Below are 27111 nucleotides of genomic sequence, written 5' to 3' on the forward strand. Positions count from 1 at the left end.
ATCACACTTAAAAATATGACATAAATCTTTTATAAACTATAAGTTAGATGCTTTAAATGAATAATCCCTGCTTATAACTATCATTTGTAAGCTGTGACGCTCACCAGCTACTGGCTGGTATTATAAGCTACTCACATTGTTTAAATGCTAGTATCGATACAAGTAATACTACTACTATTTAAAGTTTGATCATTCAAAGTAGCTACAATTTTGGGTGTATCTCAAATTCGGTGTGAAAAAAAAGAACATAAGACACCAGATGAAAGCACGTCCTCCTGCACTTACTCCTCTTCTGGTCTCAGGAAACTTATTGATGCAAGTTTTCTGATGCAAGAACAGAGATCAGGAACAAACATGGGGTATTAGCCTTCAACAAAAGGTTCCATGTTGCACTGCTCCTCAGCACTAACTCTATAGAGCCATTGGCTGTTAGTGATCACTTTGACCCCTTTCCCCATACTTTTAAGGAAGTTAATGGAAGTTTTTTTTCTCCTGACGGCCAGTTACGTCAGAATCTCTTTGACAAACTAAATGTGTATATTCAAAGAGTACAGACTCAGTGCGTCACACATTTTGAAAGGATGCGTCCTGGTGCAGCAGCATAACCAGCTGAAAGATGTGGGAACAATTTCCAGTAACCTCATATAAATAGGGGCTAATGACTGTTTTTAGTAATTCACATCAGCCTTTTCTGAGTATGCTGCAGACTGAATATTGCATTGCACTGAGCTGTTTGGACAGAATCTTATTATGTCATTATGCAGTGAGAGGTAGAAAAGAGGGAATCTGGCCTTGACTGTTACTTGTTTCATCTAAATACGCTGACAATTTGCTTTATAGCAATACTGGTAAGGAGCAAAGGGTAGAAAAAACTGCACTTGAGAATCTGAGTCATGGGCTTCTACCACAGAATGTTATCAACTATTTACACAGCTTTTAAACCTAAGGGGAAAAGGACAACTGGCTTTTTCATTTGTGAAAACAATTTGACATTTCCGAATGTTTAAAAAAGCAAACACAAAACACCTCCTGCCTAATTCTTCTTAAGTTCTCATAAAGCTAAATTATGACCAGTAGAGTACTGAAAAAAATTAAAAAAAAAAAATCCAAAGGACTCTGTGCAGATTTGAATGTCCATGGGAATCCAAGAGGTGTGAAACAGCTTGAGAAGGCAAAGCAGTTTAATTCAGCTAGTGAATTTTGCCCCATAATTTTCCACCTCGCAAAATACCACTTTATCCATTTTAATAGCAACAGACATTAAAAAAAAGTCATGAAAGAGCATCATTTTGCATCCCTCTCTGTGTTATATTCATCAGTACAAGGCACCACACTTCCACTGGGGTACCTGACTTAATCTATTTAGAAGTTTGCTAGCTCTTTTCCAGAGGTGGGGGACTAAATCTCTCCTCAGAGTGGGTTGCACTGAATGATAAATTAAATAGCCAGTTGAAGTCTTATCCAAATGCCAAACCCCAGGTACCCGAATGAATTGTTTGCACTTCACTGCAAAATAAATATCAATCTAAGATCAGAAGATGGTAACTTCTTCACAGACCTGAAGAATGGAAACTCTGCTGGATAATGAAAAAGGTGACTTGAGTTAAATGGTAAAGCCTGTCTTCTAAACTGTGAACCAGTACGAGATAACATGTGTGAAGGAACTAGCAGTGAGTACAGCAGTTATTTCTGCCTCAAATGTAATCCAGGTTAATAGTTAAAGAAAGGTAAGAACAGCCATTGACTTCTATGAAGAAAGTGGTGTGGGGCTTCGGTGCAGAGAGGGCAAAAAGGCCAAGAGCCTTTTGAACGTGGAGACTGAGCTACCCTCAACATTGAGGTGAAACACATTAGTGGGTGCCAAGGAAGGTGCCTCTGCTGCCACTCCTTGTAGTTTATCTGTTCTGTGAACAAATAACCTGCTTTCTTTGCTGAGGCTGTCAATCTCACACCTAGCAGGAGACACTGGATGTGATTTTCACTCACACACCCAAACGGCTACACATCACACCATCCAAATGAAAAAAAGGTCACATCAGATTACTGGAGAGGACTCTTGTGGAGAGCAGAGCTAATGCTGCTGACTTGTTGCACCAACTAAGGCACAAAGATCCTGAAAGAGCTATCCTTCCTCGATGAGAGAGACCTTCACTGGTCAACACAGACAGCCTGCTCATGCACGTGTGTGCCAACGATGGGCACATGAAATCATCAGCAGGTCACATAAATGCAAGCAGTTTGGACGTTTTCACTTCTGTTTTCTTCTGTTTTTACTTTAGAACCTTCCTTGCCTAATGAGACTAGGGAGTCAACAGGCAAAAGGCAAGATCTGCTTAGCTGATGAAATTCATCTTTGTGCAGAGACTCCCACCCTAAATTGCCAGATTCACTTTCAGGGGAATTTGGGTTGAAGCTGTAGTTCCCCTTGCTTGGACATCTTGTGCTCTTCAATGGATTTTCCCACACATCTCTTGGGCACTGGAATAAAACAGGGTCACACAACCCCACTCTTCAAGGATTTCCAGGTAAAAAAAAAAAGCAAATCACTCCTTCTTTACTGTCCTGTTTGGAGATTTTTCTCCAGATTCCTCTCACAGACAAAAATATCTGGGTTGGCTTCTGTGGGCATAAAGATCCCAGTATTGCGTGTATGCTGGGGCAAACGGCTGATGCCTTGGTGAACCTGCAGTATTAGCCGCAAGCAGAGAACAAACAGCTGGTGTTTTCATGCTTGTAGCTTGTTGAGACCTTGCGATCTTTATTAAGACCTGTGGGTTAATAGGAAGGAAATGCACTAGGCGGAAAACATGAAGATAAGGGGCACGCCTGCGGAAAACAGAGGGGCTGCACTCTGTCGCTGCACTGCAGGATTCTCACGGGTGGAAATTCACTGGGATAGCTGTTACTGAATACAGAGGAACTATATAAAGTTTGCACCCTCTCAATAAAGTTCATCTCGATTGTCGCCCCTATCAACGAGGTCTGTGCCTTAATCGCTACAGGCTTCCTTTGGATTTAGCTATTAGGGCCATGCAGTGTTCTACCATTCGATAGAACATACCAAGTATTATTGACTTTCCTGGTTTTGCTTGAGAAGGAAGATGTCCCTGAAAGCCAAATGTATGTACTCAAGCGGTTGTGTGCACAAGGAGGTTGTGGAGAGGAGGGAGCTGGGCTCTTCTCCCAAGTGACAGGGGACAGGACGAGAGGGAATGGCCTCAAGCTCCACCAGGGGAGGTTCAGGCTGGACATTAGGAAAAAATTCTTCACAGAAAGGGTCATTGGGCACTGGAACAGGCTGCCCAGGGAGGGGGTTGAGTCACCTTCCCTGGAGGGGTTTAAGGGCCGGGTGGACGAGGTGCTGAGGGACATGGGTTAGTGATTGATGGGGATGGTTGGACTCGATGATCCGGTGGGTCTTTCCCAGCCTGGTGATTCTATGATTCATAACACAGTAATTTCCTACTAGATATGTTTATAAACTGCATATGGATTCCTCAAATACTAAACAGGCACTGTGTTATATTTGTGCAGACACATATTTTAATTTCAAGGAAACAAAGTTGTCTGATATTCCTTTCCTGGTATCATTTCAACTCATGTTAATCTTATCAACTCCCTATATTGTCTCATCTTCATAATTCTCCCTTTCTGCTTCTAAGCGAAGCTCCTGCTGGGGTTCTGGAGGCAGCAAACAGCCACAGTCCATACAGAAGTGAAAACCCTCTAGTTCTTTGCGCCTCATTCACGGGCCTTTAAGGAGCCGGGCGGGGCCGCGAGGGGCGGGGTGGGCGCTCGACTCGCCAGGCCTGGCGCCCGGCCCGCTCGGCGCGCGGCAGTGGGGGCTGCGCCGCGCTCGCGCCGTTGCTATGTACCGGCTGCTGCGGCCGCCGGGCCCGCTCGCCGCCGCCTTCGCCGCCCCCCGCCTCGGCCGGGCCGGGGCCGCCCCGCCGCCCCTCGTGGCGCTGCGATGGGCCGCCGGCACCTCCGCCAAGGTGGGGCTCGGTGGGGAGCGGCTGCGCTCAGCGCTGGAGGCCTCGGCTCGGGGAGGGTGGGGATCGGTTAGAGCGGGGAGCCCCGGGTAGCTGCGGGCTGGGCGGGCCGGGGGGGTGAGAAGCTCGACGGGAGGCGACGCGTTCCCTCGCGGCCCAGAAACCAACCGTGTCCTGGGCCGCATCCAGAGAACTGCGAGCAGCAGGGTGTGGGAGGGGATTCTGCCCCTCGGCTCTGCTCTGCTGAGGCCTCACCGGGAGCCCCGCGTTCGCTTCTGGAGTCTTGAGGGCAGGAAGGAGATGGATCTGCTGGAGCGGGTCCAGAGGAGACCACAAGGATGATCCGTGGGTTGGAGCACCTTCCACACGAGGATGGGCTGAGAGAGTTGGGGTTGTTCATCCTGGAGAAGAGAAGGCTCCAGGGAGACCTTAGAGCAGCTTCCAGTCCTGAAAGGGGCTACAAGAAAGCTGGGGAGGGGCTCTTATTCAGGGAGTGTGGGGACAGGAGGGGGTACAGTTTTAAGCTGGAAGAAGACAGATTTACATTTGGTATTAGGAAGAGATTTTTGACTGTGAGGGTGGTGAGGCACTGGTACAGGTTGCCCAGAGAAGTGTTGGCTGCCCCATCCCTGGAGGTGTTTTGAGGCCAGGTTGGATGAGGCCGTGAGCAGCCTGGTGCAGTGGGAGGGGTCCCTGCCCATGGCAGGGGGTTGGAACTGGATGATCTTTAAGGTCCCTTCCAACCCAGCTCATTCTGTGGTTGTATGATCTTGGGTTTCATTAAGGCACAAGTTGCGATGACTTGGATGTGTTTTCCAGCTTTTGGGGATATTTTCAGGATTACGGGTTCAGGTGGCCTGGACCACCCCAGTGGTGGGGGGCTGTGGTGTGTGTTTTCCCTGGGGGCTACAGAGTTTGAGTACTTCAGGTGAGTCATGAAGAGTAAAAAAAGACACTAAGAAGCCTAGGTGTTCCTGGTATGAGTGGTTAAGGGGTTTTCTTAAGTTGCCGTGGGTTTTGGCCCATGGCAGGCTGACAGGGTGCAGGCAGGGAGAGAGACTGGGACTATAATAGCTCCTTTCAACTATGAAACTTGCATTATGTAAGAGCTTGCACTGAGCTCAGTGCATCCCTTTGATATGAATAGCTGGGACAAGGGGGCTTGCGGGGACTGTGCCACAGGCATCTGCTTTCCTGATGTGAAAGAGCAAAAATGTGTCGCGCTCTTCTCAAAGCATTCTGAACAACACTATACGCAAGCCACTTCTTTCATTATTTGGGATTGGTTCAGCTGACCTGAATATGACATTGTGCTTAATGCTAATAAATGCTTCTAATTGTTTTCTTTTTAGGATGCAGGTGGACCCCCCAAAAAGGTAGCCCTGGATCCTAGTGGTGAAAACAAGAAACTCAATAAATCCCAGCAGCTGAAACAAGTTTTTAAAGAATATGGTGCTGTAGGGGTTTCATTCCATGTTGGAATTTCATTAGTATCTCTAGGACTCTTCTATCTGGCTGTGTCAAGGTGAGATTTGTACAGTTATCTGTAACCTCTAGGTAATGGTTTAGCCAAGGAAAATGTCTTACCATTGTACTTATTTCTGGAAGGAGATGTAGTCTATGCCTGCTTGATCTATACACAGTAATCTTCTGAATTTTGAGTGTAAATGGATCCACAAAGGGATCTAATCTCCCATCGGGCATGAGAGAAGATAGATGGTACAGTCTTTTTGCATAGGTTCACAGTCCATGGTGGGCACCTGAAAACAGCAGAGTACAGACTGCACCAGAATAACTTGCCAGATGAGAGAATTAATTTTTGTTCTGCAGAGGTATCTTTGTTGTCAAACAGTAGTATGGTCAGTAAAGATAGAGCCTTACGAACGTGCTGGAGCTTAGAGATAAATTTATTTTTCTGTGTGTTGAACTCAGCTTTTGCAGTTGAAACTACAGAAAGGAACAGCTGCTAAAACAGGATTAGATTTAAAAAAGAAAATACTAGATAACCGTGTAGGAGACCAGTTGGAAATTGTGTATGTGGCCTCTGGTGGGAATGTATCAGTTACCTCATGTTCAAAAGACGTATCTATTTCAGCTAAGAAAATAAAGAAACACATTCTTTCTCGAAACACATTGTTTCTCAAAACATTCCCTGCCACTTGCTCTTGCCTTCAGCAGGAATGCTTGATTTCTCTCATTTACTACATCATGGCACAGGGTGACAATGAAAACTTTTTCCTCCAGGTATGGTTAAATTCCCAGTTACCAGATGTTATACTGGCAAGTGAAGGGGGAGAAGTTACTGTAGCAACATCTTTTGAAAAATTACTCTGAACATGTGAACATTGAAGAAAGCTGCTATGTCTCTATAGAATTAAAATATTAATGGATTTGGTGGATAATGCTTATTTGAGATCCATATTATTCCCTTCACTTTCTAGATTTTAGGTAAGATAGATACTTGTCATTTTAACAGCTTTATACTCCTCCATTAGAACACCAAGACTAACAACAGGTACCTTCTTTGATTTGGGTTGATCTATGTATACATAATAAATTTCATCAAAACACAGGGTAGACTTTTTTGTCTTGTAAATTTTGTAAAAAATGTAAATTTTAAAATTGTAGATTTTGCAAAGATGAATTTCAAACCCAAATTTACAGATTTCTAATTTTTAAAATTTAAAAGAGAGGCATCTATTATTTTATCAGAAGGTTGAGCATGGGGCTGAGTATTCTTCAAGCACATGCTGCAGCTATACAAACTTGTCAGTTTGAGAAAAAAATGTGCATGTAAAAACATTGCTTGTTTTGTTGCTACAGAAGTAACTTGAGCTCTTACTGCTGAAATAATTCATTGTTTTTATTATTTAAGAACTTGTAGATTTAAACATAAATACCACAGTTGGAAGTATCCCATGTTAAATTCCATGAAAAAATAGCACTTCTAATGTATAACCTTCAGCATGCAACCTTAAAATAAACTAAAAAAAATCTTATTTTCTTTTTCCCCAGCGGTGTGGATATGACTGCAGTTCTCTACAAACTTGGTTTCAGTGAATCATCGTTGCAATCTAAAATGGCTGCTGGTACAAGCACATTTGTGTTGGCATATGCTATTCACAAGTTGTTTGCTCCAGTACGAATTAGCATTACTATAGTTTCTGTGCCATTTATCGTCCGATACTGTCGGAAGATCGGTTTCTTTAAACCTCCTACCTCAAATCCCTGATGATTTCTTATTGGTTTTTACTTTGTCTTTTAAACGCTCTGTGTCCATGTAGCTTTCCATATAGCTAAATTTCCTTAAAAGACTTATTTGGATTCATGTTAATGCTGACCTCCTCTTGTATTTCTTTTAGGTAAATGTTACACTGTGAAAAGTGCTGTCCTTATCTTCATTCCCTTTTGCCACCACTTCTTTAGAAAAACTTGTTAAAATGGTATCTGATTTCCACTGCAAGTGGTAATAGAAGTGCTTAATAGTGAGGAGTCTAAAACACACAGTTCTGGGGTTTTATAAATCTCACTTTTGGGGCCTTAATATTTTTCTTGTCAAAAGTGGCAACATTGGTTTATTACCATGCAGTTAGGAAAGAGTGAGGTTCTCTTCCTCTTATTCTGTGGAATAAACAGTATCCAACTATATGAATAGTTCTTTTGCTAAATGTATATAGTGGAATCTAAGGTGGCAGGTGGGCGTTTCTTTTGTTATAAAAGACATGTTATAACCCCAGTCCTGCAATGCAACACACGTGCTGAACTAACTTGAGTGGGAGTACCCATGTGTTTGCTTATTGCACAGTAGTAATTGTTTGACCTAGATGAGGTGGTGCACTGTTCTGAAACTACAGCTCCTCTGTGGTGCTTCCATGTTTCAAGATTTCATTGGCTGAAAATGTGCTTTGTTTTTAGGCTAGGAACTGGCCCTTCTGAAGTCCTTTTTTAATTTTTTTTTTAATGCCTGTACACTCAGAAGGAATTCTGAGTCTACTAAAATCAATGTAACCAGAATTACCTCCTACATGAACATATTCCAAAGATCACCAAGTCAGCAGCAAGGTACCTGGGGGCGGGGGTTTAATGTACTTAGATGTGGCTTTGTGCTGGAGACACATTTTTATCTCAAAACTACCCTAGCAGCTTTCTGCTCCTGCAGATGAAATTACCACCTCCATCTGAAGTCCAGACATTACAATTCATAGCTTCTCAAGAGCAATTCGTACACTGTTGTCTGTCAGACTGTTGAATGTATGAATTAGAGGTACTTTTCATTTCCTTATTTGAACACTACTCTTATTAGAATGTAGTTGCGTATGTTTACATACCACCTTTCACTTAACATAAAGACTGTATGCCAAAACGAGGCAGTCAGTGTAACATTCCATGGTAAACTTAGTACTGGGCTTGTGAGAGATGTGTAAGCCAGACCTGTCAGTCTTTAGGACACGTTCCTCCTTCCAGGTCTGCTCATGTTACTTTCTGCCTCTGGTTTTGTGCTTACTCTTACCCCACGGTGGCTCTGACATAGTTCTGCCCCTATGGGAATCTGATCAAAGTAAAATAGCAGGAAATTACCCAGGCAATCAAAGTAAACTTTATTTCCTGAAATTTAGCAAATTGAAAGGAAGGAATCATGGTCAGGATGAGATTTGGCTGAGGAATGGAAGGAGAAGCAACTTATTTCTTATCTTTAACCTATTAACTCCATTCATCCATAACATTAAATTGCACCCTAACTCCTTTCCTGTTCACAAAGTCCAACCCCTAGGCTGCTACCACTTAGTTAATCAGATGTTTTCTCTAAGAGAGGGAAAACTGGAAGAGACGCAGTTTACTTTCTCTGCCCTGTGGAAACAAGGCGATACTAGAGACAGCCACCTGAAAACTAAGAACCCCTTTTGGCAAGGGCTTGGTCAGAGAGAGGCTGTGCTGTTAGCCTAAATCAGGGTTCAGCATCTTCAAATGAAAACAGTTGCAGCAGGGGCATAGTTTAGTGTTTGAGAGGAATGGTTGGACTTGATAATCCAGTGGGTCTCTTCCAACCTGCTTATTCTATGACAACACGCAAGTAACAGTGTAGCTTTCCCCTGCGCTACTACATTCTAGAACAGCTAGAGACTTACTCTTATAAAATACTGATTGCCAGCTTGAAATGTAAGTCTTACCTGGGCTTCCCCCTGAGCCTTCACAATAGCCCTTTGTGGGTTTTTTTTTTTTTTAACACTACATGCCTTCTCTCTTACTATCAGTTTAGGGCAGTGTTCTCTTACTAAGACTAAGAAAATTCCAGAATAATCACAAGGCAGCCTTGTTTTCTTCATTTAATCAGTCATAACTATGTTTTCTCCTAAAGCTACTAGGAAAGGAGTAGTCGAGTTTTTCCTTTCTCAAAACATTAGGAAAAAAAAAGTCACATTCTGTAAAGCAGGAATTGTTTAAAGCAAATGCAGCTATGAATCACCAGCACTAATAATAAGAGAGACTTGCTTGCAGGAAAGAGCTTCATTTAAATCATAATGAGAATTCAGATTACCTATTAAAAGAAATAAGGTTGTATAAACTACTGGCAATTTGTTCAGATGAAGTATTTTTTTGCAAAGTATATTTTAAATTAATGTGAGAATGTATTTTGGATTCTAGAATCCTTACTTGTAAAAGGATTGGGTTTTAAAGTTTTGTAAAATAGTGAAGATGAGCTTCAAGTCTTATAATGAAAATAAACTGCTTTCTCTTACTTTGCTTGAAGTGTTTTTACTGGAAAAGAGTCAGTTCACATGTTTTGATGGCAAGGGGCCTGACCCTTGCTACCTTTTAGGGAATAAAATATTACAACAGATGTTGACATTAGTTCCTGTTAATATCCCATTTGATAACATTCTCCAGGCCTTTCTTAACATGCTCTGAAAGCACTTCTATCTTTGAATAACTGCAGTAAAAAAGAAAAGCAGCAGCAGCCCTAGGTTTCAATAATTGTAGAAAACTCACACAGTAGGGAACACCACCTTTAGTACTTACCTTGTAACCCTGTGATAGAATAAAGTGACCATACCAACGTTGTGGTACTAGCACTTTGACCAAGAACATTATACCAGCTTCCTTTCTGACAGAGATGGAAAGTAAACTTTGTGATTAGAAAAGGGAAGTCAGACTGTACTGATGGTAAAGACAGGCAGTTAGGAGACAGCCAGGAAAAGTGATAAACAAAGCACCTTACCGTGCTGGTGGCAGTACGTAACAAAGTTTTTATTTAAAAAGTTGAGTGCTCATTTAAGACAAAATAAAGACAAATAATACATCATTTTAGGACACTTAAAGAAATGCATTCATCTCTTTCAGATTACACCACAGGCATGATACCTTTAGCCGCCCAATAAGCTGGGAGGCAGGTATCTCCAGGATATTGCACTGTTCAATAAGCTAGAACAAATTCCTCTTTGTTGGAACAACGAACCATTACCAGGACAGACCACATCATAAGAGCCCTGAACAGCTTAATACTTACATCAACAAACCCGGCCCACATGTAACTGGATTTCAAGTATATTAAGTATTCCACAACCTCTCACTAACAGGCTAACTGCAATGTAAAATTAAGACAATGGCCAACCCAAGGATTCATATTCCAATTGCCACTGGATTCCAAGACCTGCTTTTCCTATTGTAAGCATTACAGTAGTCACAGTACAAGACACCTCTTGTTGATCCCATGAGCGTATCCCTGCTAGGACTGTGTTCTGGAGGGGGCAGCGACATCACTCGTTCTGCCATTAAGCGTCTTTGTAGAGTTTGCTGTAATCCAAGGATGAAGTAGCACATCCTTAAGGGGCAGTCGATGAGATGGGTTATGTTTTAGAAGCTTCACAATTAAATCCCTTGCACCTTCTGTTACAAATGGAGGAAACCTGAATTCCACCTAGGGAAAGGGAAAGATACTGAGGATGATGCAAAAATTCAGCTATAACCAAACCAGAGAGGCAAAGAGCTCTCTCTACCCTCCAAAGTAGATATAGAAAAGATGTGTCAGTGTGTGGGTTATTCAGCTAATCCAAATAAACATTGGCACATACCCTGGAAATTGCTCTGTAGGTTTCTTGATATGTTTCTGCTTCAAAAGGTGGTTTCCCTACAAGGAATTCATAGCATAGAACTCCCAAGCTCCAAATATCCACCTTTTCATCATGTGTTCTTCCCTCTATCATTTCAGGAGGCAGGTAGTCGAGTGTCCCACAGAGAGTTGTTCTCCTGAAGAAAAGGAAGTTAATCATTTACTAATTATGGCAATTGTAGAATCCACTTCCAGAGCCAGAGAAGGTAGTGCTGGCAGTCAGTGCAGTCTGCCCTGGATAAGCTCAGCACCACCAGAATACCTGGCAAACAAGTTGCAGCAGTGAATTTTCAACTTTTTCTTTAAAGTGTCTCGGTCTTATCCTTCTTTTTCTTCATCCCCCTATTAGATTAAATAGTGTTCCTTCATAAGATGCAATTCAGACTAATTGAGGAAACATCTAAGTATATTGCTAATGTGATGTTTGAGCACAAGTGCTGGTCTGTCATCTCAGGGACCACTATAACCCCACAACACTACACCAGCCTTCTTCACTTCTCTCGGGTTCAGCAAGTTTTGAACTAGCCAAGTTGAAACAAACAGGATAACAACACTCCCTCTGTACAACAGTTAACTATCAAAACCTTCGCTGTAGTGGTCCAGTTCTTAAATGACTTCCCCCAGTATTTTAGGAAGTTCACATTTACCACCATTCTGCATATAGTGGACAATAATTCTAACATCATAACTACAGAAGTATTTCACTGCATAATATATATATATATACACACATATACTCTACATTCTTACCTAGAAGATGGGGCATGCACAGACCATCCGAAGTCTGCAATTTTTAATTCTCCATTTGAGCTAAGCAGCAAGTTCTCTGGCTTGACATCTCGGTGAATCACATTCTTTGAATGACAGTACAAAAGGGCATCTGCTAGCTCTGTGATGTACTGCATTTAGAAAGGAAACAAACCTTTGAAGTATTAAGGCATCACTCTAGCTACAGTACAGCCTTTACTGGATAAACTTAGAGCAATTACTCCTTAAACCCTTGGAGTCTGGCAATACAGGCTCTGCCTGAAGTTACCAAGCACCCCCAATACTAAGCAATGCTAAACATAGTTATGTTAGTGCTTTACAGTAACTTATCTTCCCAATTTATTCCTTGTAACAAGTGCACAAGCAAGCTAGCATCTAAGGAAACTCAGTTTCAAACACAGAATACAGAACTTTATGCTGCAAATATCCCAGATATGAAGACCAAGTAACATAAGAAGCTAGAACAACCTACAGTAGCAGTTCTTTGCTCGTCAAACTTGCCAAGCTTCTGAAGTTCTTTGTAGACTTCTCCACGAGGTGCATACTCTAGGATAAGGTAGACTCTTGCAACATCATGGAAGTAGCCATATAATCTGAGAATGTTGGGGTGCCTGCAAAAAATATTTAAGTATGCTTGTGAACGAGGTATTTGTCCATATAACTTTAATTTCTCTTTCCTGCCTCCCCTCATTCAAGGCAAGCACAGAAACTTCATCATCCAGGTGTTCCTCTATCTCGCCACATATCCATTAATAAAGCTTTATAGCAGATAGACAGTGTTTATCAAAGCAGCAGCTTAGACTCCCTACTAGCAAGCAGGTAGCCAAGAGTGGCCAATTACTATCTTCTAGACCATGCCATTCTACAGCAGCTGGAAAAGTAGTTTACCACTGAAGGTGCCAATTCCTATGGATTTTGGCTTTTAAGATTAAACACTAAACTTACTGTGAAAACTAATTTCTCCAGCCAGTTTGGCTTTTGTTCCAGGAAGCAGAATACCAGAAACAAGCTCAGATTCTTGAGAAATTATTGTTACCCACATAAACCCAAGCAGCAGACAAGGGCAGGAGTTTGTAATGGGAAGATTTGTTACCAGAGTTTACTTAATTGTAATGTAGAAAAAGGTAAATCTTAGTGCAGAAGGGCAAGAATCCCAACTAGCAATTTCAAGGTGTCACATGTTTAAAAAGCAGCTTCTATTTCCTTCAAGAGAAGATGTTCTCATTAACAAGGCTACTACATTTACTTAAATGAAGACAAAGCAAAGAGCGTAACTGGTCACTAAACTTTACCTAAGGTGAGACTGTATTTCAACTTCTCTCCGTAGTTGATGTTCTACACCAGCTTCCTCAAGTTGTGTTTTAAAGAGCACTTTCAATGCAAGAATAAATTTACTCTGCTTCTCACGTGCCAGATACACATTTCCAAATTTTCCTTTCCCCAGAGGACGACCAATTTCAAAATCATCAAGAGTCCATTGCCTTCTGCAAAAGAAAAAGTTACATAAGCTAGGTATTAGATACTTGTGTGGGCTTTGACTCCTACTGTTATGTTCCTGTTCAATAGATACATAGTGGTCTGAACTAGATTTTAATCTTTTAAGATAACACCAAAAGGATAACACATACATTGAGACTTCTTAGAAGTCCTGAAAGCTAGCTTTAAAAAGTTTATGCACAGATATACTAATAACCACACTACTACAAAAATCAAGACTCCATATACCACACCAGGCTCATTTCAGTATGCTGGGTGCTTGTAATACATCTGTATTCATCGGAACCATTTCAGGCAGCCATACTACAAATCTAACTTCATCCTTAGTTAGCCTCCAGCCTCTTGCACATGTGAAGGAGGCTTTGTTTTCACATGTTCAGTGGCTTATGTACATGGAGCAGTGGCTATCTGTTCTCTCACAGGAAGAGCTATTACATGTTTAGCCATAAGTCCTTTAGGTTACAGCAAGTCCTGTGAATTATCAGGTCAAAGTAAGCTTTCTTATGACTTCCACATTGCCTTTGAAGTTTAACACCACTGATCTCACCAACCAAGAGGTAGCGTTCAGCTAAGCTGCAGCATAGTTGCAGCATGAAGTCCTAGAAGTCAAAAATAAGACTAATTCAAGAGGACACAGCTAGAACAATTTATGCTTAAAACTTACTTCTTAGTCTCTTCATTTTTCTTTGGAGCCTCTTCATTTTTCTTTCTAGCAGTCTCTTCATTTTTCTGTTTAGAGGAACTTTCTGCTTCAGAATTTTTTGCTATGTATAGAGAAGTAGATCAGCTTTATACCCCAGACCCATGAACACAATAACAAAAATTTCCATGGAAGCAAATATAACCTCTGCGCAGTATCTGAAACAGTTCTTAGAATACATTCAAGGACATTTTAAACAACCTAGCATAACTTACTATTGACAAAGCACCACAGCATTTATTAGTGCTGTCAAAATGTAACGTTAAATGCTTTCTTAATTAAAAAAACACATTAAGCTTCTCCTTAAAAAAACCACAGCATTCTTGTGTATAAGAAATTAACATGAACAGTAGTAAACTAAGATCTACAAGTGCCAATGAACTCAGAGCTGGCTAGTGAGCATCTGAAACTTTTCAAACACCCATATTGGCTCTAAATGGGTAATCCTGGCAAGAAGGGTATCACAGTAATGTCTAAAACAAAATATGTGCTTCCATTTCAGGGCACAACCAAGTATTTCTCTACAGGACTGTCCCATATCAACTTCAGCTTTAGGTTTTCTGCACTGCACATCATAGAGCAGAAGTATCCCAAGTGTCACAACCATATAAATACATGTACATCACCTTCAGAATTATCAGGTACTGGAGCCTGTTGAGGTTTTTCATTGTTCTTGCCTCGACCTTGAGCCTTGGCATTTGCTTGGATCAGAAATACTGGTCGGGGCCGCTGTGTCGTCTGGCTATTAGACAGTTTTTGGTTTGACAGTACAGGTTTTTGTGATTGCACAGGAACCCGCTGGGCAAAGTTTGAATGACACAGAACATGTTGTGCTTGAACTCCACTGTTCTGTAAGCGGCTGTGGGCAGAATGCTGAGACACAGGGACACGTTTCGGGCCATCCCCAATGGGATTAGCAATCTACAAAAAGAAAAGATTATATATGAACTGTAGACTAGCATATTACAACCTTTATGACCCATTCATTATAGCGGGGAAAAACTCAAACCACAAACAGGAGATATCAGGGTAGTCTGATCTTGAGTTTTACAAATAAAAACATTCTTAAGATTTCTACATTGACAAGAAGTTAGCTGTTTTCCACAGCAGTATATTTATTTACTTTCTACACACATCTGGAGAACACCAGGTACAGTACTATGACTGCAGATCCTTGCATGTTTTTATAACATACACTGTAAGTCATTGCTTCCTTTACTGCTGTTCATCTTAAATCTTGCACTGCAATGGGAGCTCAGTAGAAAAATACAGGTTTATTTAGCAAGGTTAAGTTATCTGGTTTTGGTCTTTTGGCAATTTAGGCTTACACTTAAATCCTTTGCTGTTGTAGGATACTTTGCCTACAGCTAAGCTCAAATACTGATGAATAGCTTCTTACATTTTTGACCCTCTAGTGATAACCTGTGCAACAATTAGTACTTTTTCTATTCCCCTGTTAATTATTCTGGTTCAATCCATTATAAGTTATGTATTGGCAGCTTGGTTAAAAAAACAAGCTCTGCTCATGCTCTTCTGGAACTTTACCAAGACCTGTTTAGCTTTAAGTTAAAATAGTGAGAAAGTGCCTGTGTTTCTACATAGAGAAAACACATAATCAGGGTGACCTTGAACACAGCTGCACAGGCACCTCAATATCAATGTTAACAAAGCCCTTGCTTTTGGAAGCTGTGTCAGGAATAAGCTGTCTACACACGTTCGCTCTCTCTTTGAAGGCTCTTGTACTTAAAATATGAGGAAGATTTCCTCGTTGTAATATTAACAATTAAAAATTAAGTAAAGCCTGGGCACTGCTCTCTCCAAGAGAAAGAAAACTCGCAGTTGTTTCCTGCAAAGGGAGAACATTGTTTTAAGACAGTTTTTCCTCTTTTTACTCTATAGTAGGGTTAATAGTTTCCACAGGCTGTTTGAAACCCGTAGGTCTTCTGCTATCAGGACAAACGCACCCACCAACCAAACAAGTCCTAGAATGGTTTGGGTGAGAAGGGACATTAGTGACCATCCAGTCCCACCCCGCTGCCGTGGACAGGGACACCTCCAAGGAGACCAGGCCTCTCCAAGCCCCAGCCAGCCTGGCCTTCAACGCCTCCAGGGATGGGGCGGCCACGACTACCCTGGGCAAACTACAGTGGAGCTTCACCACCATCTCAGTCAAAAATTCCTTCCAAATACCTAGTTTAGATCTCCCTTCAAGGGTCCCTTACCTTTGTAGTGTGACTGGGGTGACCGGAACGGTTCTCCTTCATCCTATCCATGACGCCTGGGGAGAAAGGCTGCGTATAGCTCGGCCTGCGGGCGAGAGGGGCAGAGAGGGCTCAGTTCCACAATACAACGCGGGTCTCCTCTGCGAAACGCGTGCTCCTGCCCTCCGGGGCCCAGCCCTGTCCAGCCCCGCACCCCCGCGCCGCTCGCTCCCCGCTCCGCTCACCCGCAGCTTCCGCTCCCTCCGGCCGCCGCGACTGTTTGGATTCAAACCGCCCTCCCTTAAATACCCTTTAAACCACCGCCGCTCCCCATTGGCTGCTCTCCCGCCGCCCGCCCACGCCGATTGGTTCCTTTTCGAGCGTCCCGCCCGCCGATTGGCTCTCCGCACGCCGCGCTCGTCGCGAACCTCTGGGGCGCGTGCGCAACGGCGGCCTTGCTGCGTATCCAGAATAGCTCCGGCCCGCCCGCCCCGAGGGCGGTGTTTGCGCTCCCTGCGTATTTTACGTACCGTCTCTCTCCGCCGCCGGGCCGCCTCCGTACTCCAACTGCGTGGATCGCCGCCCCGCTTACACACTTTTCTCCGCAAAGTCTCTTGCCTCGGCCGGGTCTTCCGCTACGCAAATCGCGTACGCCGAGACCACCCACCTGTGGCAACGCTACAACTACCGCCGCTTCCTCGCAGCCGCCGGGGCCTGGGGCCGCGCCGCCGCCGCGGGGACAGGGCGCCGGGGCACGTCCCGCATCCTGCGAGCCACCGGCCTCTTCCCTCTCCTCCTCCGCACCCGCCGCCCCGGGCCGAGGAAGAGGCGCTGCTGCCACCTCGCGTGGAGCCGAGCGCGAGTGGGGCCGGGGGCCATTGTGTCCGGCCGGAGAGGTAGGAGCGGCGGGGGGAGCTCGCGGGAGCGGGAGGGAGGGCGGCGGGGCGAAGCAGGCCTCGGCCTCCTGCTCGCCGGGACGGCGGCCCCGGGCAGCGCTACACGTGCTGACGGGGCCTGAGGGCGAGGGGGTGCCGGCCTGCGGACCCGCCAGTGACACTGACTTCCAGCCCACAGACCCTCGTGTGGCACCGACGACCCTCGTGTGGCACTGAATTCCAGCCCATAGACCCTCGTGTGGCACCGGCGACCCTCGTGTGGCACTGAATTCCAACCCATAGACCCTCGTGTGACACTGACGCCGGGCTCGCAGACCCTCCTGTGGCACCAGCACCGGCCTGCAGACTCTCCTGTGGCACTGACACCTGGCCCGTGGACCCTCGTCTGACAACAGTGTCTGGCCTGCAGACCCTTGTGTGGTACGGACACCCACCCTGCAGACCCTTGTGTGACACCAACACCTGGCCCAAGAAGACCCTCGTGGGGCACCAACTCTGCATCTGCAGACCCTCGTGTGGCACTGACACCCGGTCCGCAGACCCTCGTGTGGCATTGACTCCTAGCCCACAGGCCCTTGTGTGACACCAGAACTCAGCACAAGAAGCCCTTCTGTCACAGTGACCCACAGGTGCTTCCAAAGCCACACAGGTCCTTGAGGAGACGCTGAGCGGGACGACGCTGTCAGCAGGCGGCCCGTGAGTGCACTGTGTGGATACTGCTGTGCAGGGAGTGCGGGGCTGCTGTGCCAGCGCAGTCACCGACCACCCAAGGGGTCCTGCTCCCGGCTGTGAGGGGGACCCGGGGCCGCCGAGGGGCAGGCGGCAGCCGCAGCGAGGTTCGGTACTTCGGGCCTGCAAAAAACCGTGACTGAAGGCAACTTTTAACTGTCTCCGCGGCGCCGAAAACAAGCGCGGAGGCGGCCCTGGTCTGTGTGTTGGTGTTGACAAGGGATACAGGATAGGTAAAAAAAAGATGTCGGGTCGCCGCGTCGCTGCAGCGTGTGATCGACGTCAGCTACCACGGGGCATGGGGAGCATGGCCTCCCCGCTCCTTGACCCGCGTCCTCTTCGGCTGCCGTTTCTGGAGGCTGACGTGAGTGGGGCGGCGGGGAGGAGGGCGGCGTGCTGGGCTGTGAGGACGAGAGAGGCCGGGGGCCCCCCGAGGGCCTGGGCCGGCCAGGGGTGATTCCCCAGCCCGCACGGGGGCCGCTGCCCCGCCGGAAGTGGCGTCCTGCAGCTTCGCAGCGGGAGGACAAAAGAACCCCCGGCCTCCCTTCCTACTTGGGGGGCGGCTGCCGGGCCATCGGGGCCCGCGGCCTCCCCGGTGCTCGGGGGGGGAAGGACCCCGACACCCCCCCTACAACACCCCGGGGCTCCCTGGGTGCTGCGCCGCGTCACGTGATTGCCTCGTCACGTGACGCGCGCGGGGAGGGGGTGGGCCTGCCGGCGCTCGGGCGCGCGCGCGAGGTGCCACGGTCATGTGATGCTGCCGTTCTCTCCTTCAAGAGTCGCCTCCAATCGATTTGCGGGCGCTCGATGCAGCAGCCTTCGCGGAGGAGCATTCTGCGGTCCCGGCCGCCGCCGCCGCCTCCTCCCCTGCCGCCGCCGCCAATCGATGCGCTCAGGGCTCCGGTCGCCATTTTAGGGGGAGAGCGAGGGAGGCAGAAGGAAGGGTCGGTAGGTACTGGGGCCGCTCCGCGCTCCCCCTCGCTGTCGGCGCCGCCGCCGGGCCCGGCTCTGCCCCGGCAGCTCCCGCCCGAAGCCGCCTGTCCGCCGCCGGCGCGGGGAGCCCGCTCTCCGTGGCCGCCGAGCGCTCCCCGCCCTCATTCAGTCCCTTTGCTCCACGCCCCCTCCCCGCCCGCTGGCGGCTCTGGCGGCTCCGGGGCCCGGAGGGGAAGGGCGGGCGGGAGGGGGGGCTCGGGCCGAGGGGCGGGCACGGAGGCGGCCGTTATGCCCGTTAACGCCGCGTTGCGCTGCCCTCTCTGCTGCCCTGAGCGCGCTCGGTGTGCCGTTCGCTGCCGAGATTGCCGTTCCGGCAGCAAACAAGTGCAACAGGTTTCCCCTTTTTTTTTTTTTTTCCTTTTCGTTTCTGTGGCCTTGATTGTTACCTGAAACACGGCAGTGTTTAGTGTCTGCACTGAAATTCAGCAGGATGTGCTTTATTTAAAGGTTGTGGCTGTTTCGTGCAACTCTCTTGTATGTGATTTTTCTTCTTTATTCATTTCAGGCCCCTCCAAGGCATTCCTTGCTTACAATGTATAGAACAAAAGTCAGTTTGAAAGATCGTCAGCAACTATATAAACTGATAATTAGTCAGCTGCTATATGATGGATACATAAATATTGCCAATGGCCTGATAAACGAGATAAAACCACAGTCAGTCTGTGCACCATCTGAACAACTGCTGCACCTAATTAAGTTAGGTAAGCTGGAATACAAAGCTAACACAAAAGTCCAGTTTCTAAATCTGTACCTTAAGTCCTTGTGAATTAAGAGGTTAATGTTACTGAAAAGACATCTTTTTATGCAAAGGTTGTGTCTAGTAATAGCACGACACTTTGTTTGTTTAGATACAGCCTTTGCCTCCATAGCTTTTTTTAAAGTGCATTCCAGCTCTGTGTTTCATCCTTCAGTATGCACCAAAAGCAAAATAGATCACTGAGTCCACAGACCTAATAGAAAATTGACCCACATAGTTCTGCCAACTTTAGAAATATTTTCTATACGATTCTTCCTGACATTGTTTGAAAAGGAGCAAGCCTTTCTCTTGACAATCTCTGCTAGCTTTTATATGTCAGTCTCCACAGCCTAGGGTCTCAGCAAAAGTATCTCCTATTCTCTCTCTGTGTGTCTTTCTCTGAAAATACATCTGTGCTGCAGATCGTAGTCAAAATACGTGGGGTGCTGTCGAAACAAGCTGACCAAGTTACTAGAGGAGGTCTAGCTTTAACATTATGGCTTCTCCATATTGTAACTGAACTGGTTCTGCTGCTTGAACTACTTGAATTCCAAGAGTACAAATACGTGAAGCCTTGTGTCTGTCTGAAATCGGAGTGCTAGACTTGCAATTTGTAGATGAAAGTAACAAAAACTGCTCTATTGCATTTGATCGGCTGATGATCACAGTTGGGCACAGAGCTGAAAATTCTTGTGTCTGCCTCATTACCGCTTCCAGTGCTGTGGAGTGAGTGTGAGGAGGAATAAAAATTTTCATTTACGGTGTTGGGATAGTTGATTGTGGGGTGGGGTTTTTCTTCAGTGCAATGAAACAAAGGGAAATAATCAGCAAATGCTTCAGTGTTTTACTTCAAGTCTGATATAATAATGTTGGGGCTTATTTCTCCCTCTCTGGAAAGGTGACTTGAGGCCTGTTGATGGCTTCAGTAACTGGTTGTCAGTGTATTTATTAGTACTTGCCATCCCACAATGTTTGCTGGTTGTATTTCCACAGTCAGTTTTAAGAGCTGTATTCTGCTCTAGCATAACCAAAGTACCTCTCATTTCTTACAAGGAGTACTGCTCTATAACTGAATCTGCTCTGCTAGCTTAGCTTTGTTCTGTGTGGGCTGCCTCTCTCAAAACCGGTCTTGAAACTGTCAGAGAAGTCTGTAGCATACATCTGGCCACAGCCCTTCTGTCTAAGGAAAGCATTAACCTCATTTAAGTGCATCAACTTCTCTTTTTTCAGGAATGGAGAACGATGACAGTGCTGTTCAATATGCGATTGGACGGTCGGATACGGTAGCTCCAGGCACAGGAATTGACTTGGAATTTGACGCAGATGTACAGACCATGTCTCCTGAAGCTTCTGAATATGAGACTTGTTATGTCACATCTCATAAAGGACCATGTCGAGTAGCTACATATAGCAGAGACGGACAATTAATAGCTACAGGATCTGCTGATGCCTCAATAAAAATTCTCGATACAGAGAGAATGTTGGCCAAAAGTGCTATGCCTATTGAGGTAAAATATGTCTTGAATCGTAACCACTTTGTGCATTCTTGAGGTGCTGTCTGTTTCGTGCCATGTCTATGCCTTGTGGCTGGCTCGATGGGTTGGACTAAATATCTGTCTCGCCACATTTCCTACTCCAACAACGGCTCATAAAGTACCCTTGAAGAAAAGGAAGAAGAAATAGGGCAAGTATATGTATAACCTCTGACAGCAGTCTAGAGAACTGAGCCAGAATTGCTCTCAATACTTGCTGCTAATTTCTATACTGTATGAACACAGTTCGATTTTTAAATCCCCTTATACTTGTGGTCTCTGCAGCCTCCAGTGGCTCTGTGTTTTAGAACAGTTTCACAGAATATATACTGATCTGTTTCACTTTCTTCTCCCGATACAGTTAGTAGGGAGCAATTTAAGAGGGAGGGGTGGGTTTGGCCAATTCTCAGCAGTATTCTGCGTGAGTAGAAGTTGCTAGTTTCCTGGTTGGTACGGCTTCCGCTGTCAGGGCAATGCAGTATTTTGGTGTGGACTGTTGATGAAGGTGATCTGTTTTGTTGCACCAGTTCTCTGCTACTGAAGGCAGTTTGTCCTTCAGCAGGTCAGTTGACCTTCATAAAGATACAGGGATCTTTTCTGATAACAATATGTAATGAGCCTTCAAATAATTAAGATAATAATGATTATGTGCTTTGTCGCATGTCAGAAAGGTAGCTGTTGTTTGGCCACACTAGCAAGCATAAAACCTACTCCTGTCAAAAGCATGTTCTGATTTCTAAGGCTAACTTGTTGAATGCTCTTTGTAGGTCATGATGAATGAGACAGCACAGCAAAACATGGAAAATCACCCTGTTATTCGGACTCTCTATGATCATGTGGATGAAGTTACGTGTTTAGCTTTCCACCCAACAGAACAGATCCTAGCATCTGGTTCAAGGGACTACACACTTAAATTGTTTGATTATTCAAAACCTTCTGCCAAAAGAGCCTTCAAATATATACAGGTTAGATACAATACCAGTTCAGAGCAAACAAAGCTTGAATGTATAAGTACTGAGGTATCAGTGAGCTGAATTGCGTCTGAGTTTATAAGGTGTGTAGGAGTATGCAGCTACAAGATTCGCAGACATTATGGTAATTATATGCTAAGAGTTTGTGCATAATGGATACTTATGCTCTTTAAATCTAGTGCCTGTCTGCTTTTTATTAATCTAGACCAAATTTAATGCGTAATTTGAAGTTAATTATTTTTAATTTTTTTCTGGAGGAGAGTTTGGGATTATGTCGTTGTGGGCTTTGGGATGCATGAGCGGCTGACAAAGCCTCCTGTCACTTTTCTGCGATATCCCAAAACTAAGCAGGCGCTGCAGGCTGCTCTAGAGCAAAAACCAAGATGCATTTTGAGGTAGCCTGTCACAGTAATTCTGTAGGAAGCATTTTCTGTTTCGCAGAAACAGAACACGTTGTGCTAACTGATAATTTAGTTAGGTTTTTTGGCACTTCAGTGCCACCAGAATTGACACTTCCCTTTCATTTTTTTTTTTTCTTTCTTACACCAATTATGTATTTCTGATCAAACAGGAAGCAGAGATGTTGCGCTCAATTTCTTTTCACCCTTCTGGAGATTTCATACTTGTTGGTACTCAGCACCCTACTCTACGACTGTACGATATCAACACTTTCCAGTGTTTTGTGTCTTGCAATCCTCAAGATCAGCACACTGATGCTATATGCTCAGTAAATTACAACGCAAGTGCAAACATGTATGTGACGGGAAGTAAGGATGGATGCATCAAACTCTGGGATGGTGTTTCAAACCGCTGTATCACTACTTTTGAGAAGGCACATGATGGAGCTGAAGTCTGTTCTGCTATTTTTTCCAAAAATTCAAAGTACATCCTGTCAAGTGGAAAAGACTCTGTAGCTAAACTGTGGGAGATATCCACTGGTCGAACACTGGTCAAGTACACAGGTATGTGGCAGGTGACCTTCCAGGTGTCTTCTTTTTCAGATACTGACCTACAGCAGCAGGGGTATTGAATGTCAGAAGAACTATAATTCTTAAAGGCAAGAGCAAACTGCTGCTTTAGCAGCCAATTTTTTGAAGACACTTACTGCAGGTTATTTATAGAAGAGAAGCTATGATTCTTGTCTGTCAGTCAGTGTAAACATATTTAGTAGATTTGAGATTCTTCTGACATAATCACTCTATTGCTTTAGAGGGAAATTATCACTGAATTAAAAAAAAGTGAAGAGGAATACTGCCCTAAGGACTAGGACGTATATGGAGAAGATTTTGTTCTGTAGTTCTTCAGTGGGTGTTTTGAAACAGTAATTATTGAAACAAAACAGCATCATCACTTTCCTTGCTGGTGATCATTTTGATTTTGACTCTTCTATTTAGTGCTGAATTAGGATCGCTGTTTAAACTGGAAGGGTCAAAACTAACACCTAATCCATTTAGGCTAAAGTAGGCAACTTTTCCTGTAGAGCACCCACCCAGGCAGGGGGAATTTAACCTACTTTGGGGCAGTTGTTTTAACCATTATACTTTTGTGCAAAGGTTACTCTAGTAAGCCATGGCAATATTCTGAAAAATAGCTACAGCTGGTTTGTTTCTTTTCTGCTAAGGATGCAGGTGGTGGTCAAGGTAGTCATACTCTGAGCACGCTGGCAATACCGTGCTTTGATCTTAGTGTGTCTTAAGAAATGGTGAAGGATGTAGAAGCCTTGCATGCGATAGCAATTATGTGACAGGGGAAGCAAATGGGTCAAGCAGTCATGTGCTTAAGCATTAGGAGTCAGCATGAAGGAGGAGAGGATGCTGAAAATTGTATATAATCAGCTTTTGGGATGCCCCTGCTCCTTTTCTGTACAGTAGCTCAACCAGCAGGGTGCAGCATGTCCTCAATAAACCTTTGCAAAATATGGTGTAGGATGGAGGTGTGTGCATTGCAAGTAAATGCCTATGTATAAAACACATTTTAGTTGAAGGGTGTTGAGGGAAGGTAGGGCTAAAGTAGGTCATATGAAATACTATGTGATATATACATTTAAAACAAAAGTTGTCATTGGTATTGAGAATCTGCATTTTACTGTCTGTGGTCTTTTCCCTTAGTTACTCTGTAAGCATCATACCACAAAAAATAAGGCAAAAATGCACCTGAAGTTAAGTGGTTGCGTTCATACTGAGTGGTTGGACTTCGTTGACACAGTTGGAGTAGTTAATCTTTCTATTCTCCAAGAAATGTTAGCATATGCCGTGTGTACTGTACAAAAGAATATTCATTACTGACCTGATGTGTGTGGGAATGATAGGCTAGCTGAAAACATAAGGCTTCTTTGCTGACTGGAGAAGTTGGTAGTTGTGGGAAGTTTATTCTTAGGTACTTGGAAACTTCCTAAAATTTATCTTATTTGGGCTAATATTTTACTGCATATATTTAGGAGCTGGTTTGAGTGGACGACAAGTACACAGGACGCAAGCTGTCTTCAACCACACAGAAGATTATGTGCTGCTTCCAGATGAAAGGACCATAAGTCTCTGCTGCTGGGATTCAAGAACTGCTGAACGAAGAAATCTCCTTTCTCTTGGGCACAACAGCATTGTTCGTTGCATTGTCCATTCCCCTACCAACCCTGGCTTCATGACCTGCAGTGACGACTACAGGGCTAGATTCTGGTACAGAAGATCAACAACAGACTAAGGACAGCTTCACAAAACAGTGATTATCCAGATTCGTTGTATCATCTTGTATTGATTGTACTGCCAAAAGATGCCTAGACGAAAGCCGTGCTGTGTCTGGTTTTTAATTCTGTCAATCATGGCAGAAAACTATCTGAAAACTGAGACTTAAGTATTGCCCCACGCTAATTTTTTTTATTAGTGTGTGTGGCGCTAATTTTTGTAAGTCATCTCTAACTGTACTCAAGGAGTGTGGGTGGGAGAATAAAATAGTCCTTGCAGGAAGGATTAAACTTGTTCTCCTGTCTTTCTAAATCCTGCGAAAGATGTACAACTGTATCTTGCTCAAACTGGGCAGTATAAGCCAGTTTTGCTCTGCATTGTATCTGTGCAATCCCACTGAAGTCTGTTTAAAGAATGGATTACACAAGTAACAGCATAACTTGGCAGATATCTTAATGAAGCCTTAAGCTGCCTTCAGTTCTCATTCATTCTTTGTAAAGCTCTGCTTTCTATCTTTTAGCCTGAAGTTTTTTTGGTGGACTTTTTTTTCTTTGTGTTGGCCAAGTGGACCTTCAGTTTTGAGCCAATCTTGTGCCATAAGGATTTGAAACGGGATTTTCAATTGATTAGATGACTTCAAGAAGTTGTGTTCTGGTATTAAAGCTCAGACTTGAAATCTCATCTTCTTTTGAATTTATCTTAACAAGTGAGATCTCCAATTCATAGTATTTTCAAGGAATAAAACATGGCAACTATAAAAATGTGACAGGGCCTGCAGCATGTGAAAATGAGAATAATTTTGTCACAGACCTTTAGTGTCCTCTCAAAGAGAAACACTGTTGTGCGTATTTTTTGATATGTACATCAGAAATGTCACTTTGCTTTATTTTACTGAGGAATTTTCATTCAATGTCTGTTACACAGCACTTGAATTACATTCTTTTTTATTCTTCAAAAATCCAGACTCACTGTTTCTTGTCTCTGTTATCTGTAATAGTTCCAAGTTTTTCAGATCTCATCCTAGTCGACAGAAATACAGATCATTACGAAACTCTGTGCTTTCGGCATTTTATAAATTTGAAAATTCACCACTACCTTTACAGATAGTTGCCTGGGCAGAGTTTTAAATGGGTTTGTTCAAGCATCCTTGTGCAGTGCTTCTGGGCTTCCTTTAGTTCAGCATTTGTTTTCATGAGAATTTTGAAATGTAAGGTTGTTCTTGCTGCTGGATTAACTTTCTATTGCCCCGATTAAGTGTCTTGTCAAAGGCTGATGAGGGTACAGGTTTTGTCTATATTTAAATAAAGATTACCTTTTAAAAATTATTTAATATATAAAGAAGGAAATTCATGAGTTTTCTGTGTAACAAAGGAGAAATTAATGGAATAGTGGAAGGCTGGGTTGTGGGGGACCTATTAAAGCTTGATGAACTATTCTGTTGTGTTGCGAATCAGATACAACTATAGATTTATGGTATAGAAGGTGGAATGGATATTTAAAAGAGATAGAGAATGAAATTTCATTTTCTTCTTAAAAGCTACTGCTATGCAAAATGTTTCTAATGCTTAGCAATCCTGTCTCCTCTCACGTTCCTATAAATTTAGAAACATGGGAGGCAAGAAAGCAGAGGGCTGCTGTCGCGGAGCAAATACAGCTTGTGTTAATAACTGTGTGCCAGAACTTGTCTTCACCCTCCCACCGAGCTCTGGTTCTTGGTTAGTTTTTTTTTTTGAGTGCCACATCTTTTGATTCTGTTAAAGTAGTAAACAAGCTGTCCCTAAGTAACACAATTGCTTCCGGTGTTTGGACTCCTGTTTTCAAAACACTCTCTTGCTGTTCTATGTATGAAACCACTGCCGTGGTTGATAAGTTACCAGCATGCTAACTTCACCTCAAGTTTCCTTAATTCTGTGGTCTGGGATCAATGTTTCTCGTTCCCTTGACGCAGGCTGTCTTTCCACTAGAGCTGCCTTCTGAGACTGGATCCCAGGGAAAACTGAAGTGCAATAACGGGAAAATAAAGATAATTGTAGCTCAGGTTAGGAAGTTCTCCTGTGGCTATGCGAGCCCCCCAAACACGCTATAGCACAACTGCTGTTGAGAAGGATATTGCAGGTCAGGAGCCGCAGAACATGCATTTCCTATGTACATGTTTAAGCCTTGGTGCAGGGAGGAGTGTTTCACCAAGTATTCGTCTCCAGGTATGGATGGTAACTCAAAGGGTTTGCCCAAAGCCCCTTTATAACCAAAAATTGTATTAGTGCCTTAAAAGTTAAGACAACTCTGAAAGGCGTGAAAGATGTTGGCTTC

The 27111-nt window shown here is 44.1% G+C and overlaps 3 protein-coding genes across 5 annotated transcripts; 2 read left to right on the forward strand and 1 right to left on the reverse strand.

The window, feature by feature from the left end:
* Nucleotides 1–3852: 3852 nt before the first annotated feature.
* FAM210B (family with sequence similarity 210 member B) lies at nucleotides 3853–9720 on the forward strand. Its single transcript, XM_069871863.1, has 3 exons — nucleotides 3853–3995; nucleotides 5345–5517; nucleotides 7008–9720. Exons 1-3 carry the CDS (start codon nucleotides 3870–3872, stop codon nucleotides 7222–7224), a joined length of 516 nt encoding a protein of 171 aa, XP_069727964.1. The 5' UTR covers nucleotides 3853–3869; the 3' UTR covers nucleotides 7225–9720.
* Nucleotides 9721–10214: 494 nt separating this feature from the next.
* AURKA (aurora kinase A) lies at nucleotides 10215–16894 on the reverse strand. Its single transcript, XM_069871989.1, has 9 exons — nucleotides 16797–16894; nucleotides 16288–16372; nucleotides 14692–14986; nucleotides 14030–14129; nucleotides 13161–13352; nucleotides 12341–12479; nucleotides 11851–11999; nucleotides 11063–11237; nucleotides 10215–10908 (listed from the first exon to the last, which is right to left on the reverse strand). The coding sequence occupies exons 2-9, from the start codon at nucleotides 16336–16338 to the stop codon at nucleotides 10717–10719; spliced, it is 1293 nt and encodes a 430-aa protein (XP_069728090.1). The 5' UTR covers nucleotides 16339–16372; nucleotides 16797–16894; the 3' UTR covers nucleotides 10215–10716.
* On the forward strand, nucleotides 16747–26229 carry CSTF1 (cleavage stimulation factor subunit 1). 3 transcript variants are annotated; one of them, XM_069871986.1, is made up of 8 exons: nucleotides 16747–17162; nucleotides 17334–18255; nucleotides 18669–18839; nucleotides 19390–19585; nucleotides 20851–21128; nucleotides 21920–22117; nucleotides 22695–23085; nucleotides 24561–26228. In XM_069871986.1, the coding sequence occupies exons 2-8, from the start codon at nucleotides 18136–18138 to the stop codon at nucleotides 24818–24820; spliced, it is 1614 nt and encodes a 537-aa protein (XP_069728087.1). In that variant the 5' UTR covers nucleotides 16747–17162; nucleotides 17334–18135; the 3' UTR covers nucleotides 24821–26228. The 3 variants fall into 3 exon arrangements, with proteins under 3 accessions (XP_069728087.1, XP_069728088.1, XP_069728089.1); XM_069871987.1 differs by having other exon boundaries at nucleotides 16747–17146; XM_069871988.1 differs by lacking the exon at nucleotides 18669–18839 and having other exon boundaries at nucleotides 16748–17162; nucleotides 24561–26229.
* Nucleotides 26230–27111: the final 882 nt, after the last annotated feature.

This window comes from Phaenicophaeus curvirostris, chromosome 18 (assembly GCF_032191515.1).
Source record: "Phaenicophaeus curvirostris isolate KB17595 chromosome 18, BPBGC_Pcur_1.0, whole genome shotgun sequence".
NCBI lineage: Eukaryota > Metazoa > Chordata > Aves > Cuculiformes > Cuculidae > Phaenicophaeus > Phaenicophaeus curvirostris.

Coding starts and splice junctions, on each gene's coding strand:
- CSTF1 (XM_069871986.1), top strand. CDS start 18,136: ATGTCGGGTCGCCGCGTCGCTGCAGCGTGTGATCGACGTCAGCTACCA. Junction 19,586..20,850: donor GCTGCACCTAATTAAGTTAG/GTAAGCTGGAAT, acceptor CTCTTTTTTCAG/GAATGGAGAACGATGACAGT. Junction 22,118..22,694: donor GAGCCTTCAAATATATACAG/GTTAGATACAAT, acceptor CTGATCAAACAG/GAAGCAGAGATGTTGCGCTC.
- AURKA (XM_069871989.1), bottom strand. CDS start 16,338: ATGGATAGGATGAAGGAGAACCGTTCCGGTCACCCCAGTCACACTACA. Junction 14,987..16,287: donor ACCCCAGTCACACTACAAAG/GTAAGGGACCCT, acceptor TTCTTTTTGTAG/ATTGCTAATCCCATTGGGGA. Junction 14,130..14,691: donor AGTACCTGATAATTCTGAAG/GTGATGTACATG, acceptor CTCTATACATAG/CAAAAAATTCTGAAGCAGAA.
- FAM210B (XM_069871863.1), top strand. CDS start 3,870: ATGTACCGGCTGCTGCGGCCGCCGGGCCCGCTCGCCGCCGCCTTCGCC. Junction 3,996..5,344: donor CCGCCGGCACCTCCGCCAAG/GTGGGGCTCGGT, acceptor TTTTCTTTTTAG/GATGCAGGTGGACCCCCCAA. Junction 5,518..7,007: donor TTCTATCTGGCTGTGTCAAG/GTGAGATTTGTA, acceptor CTTTTTCCCCAG/CGGTGTGGATATGACTGCAG.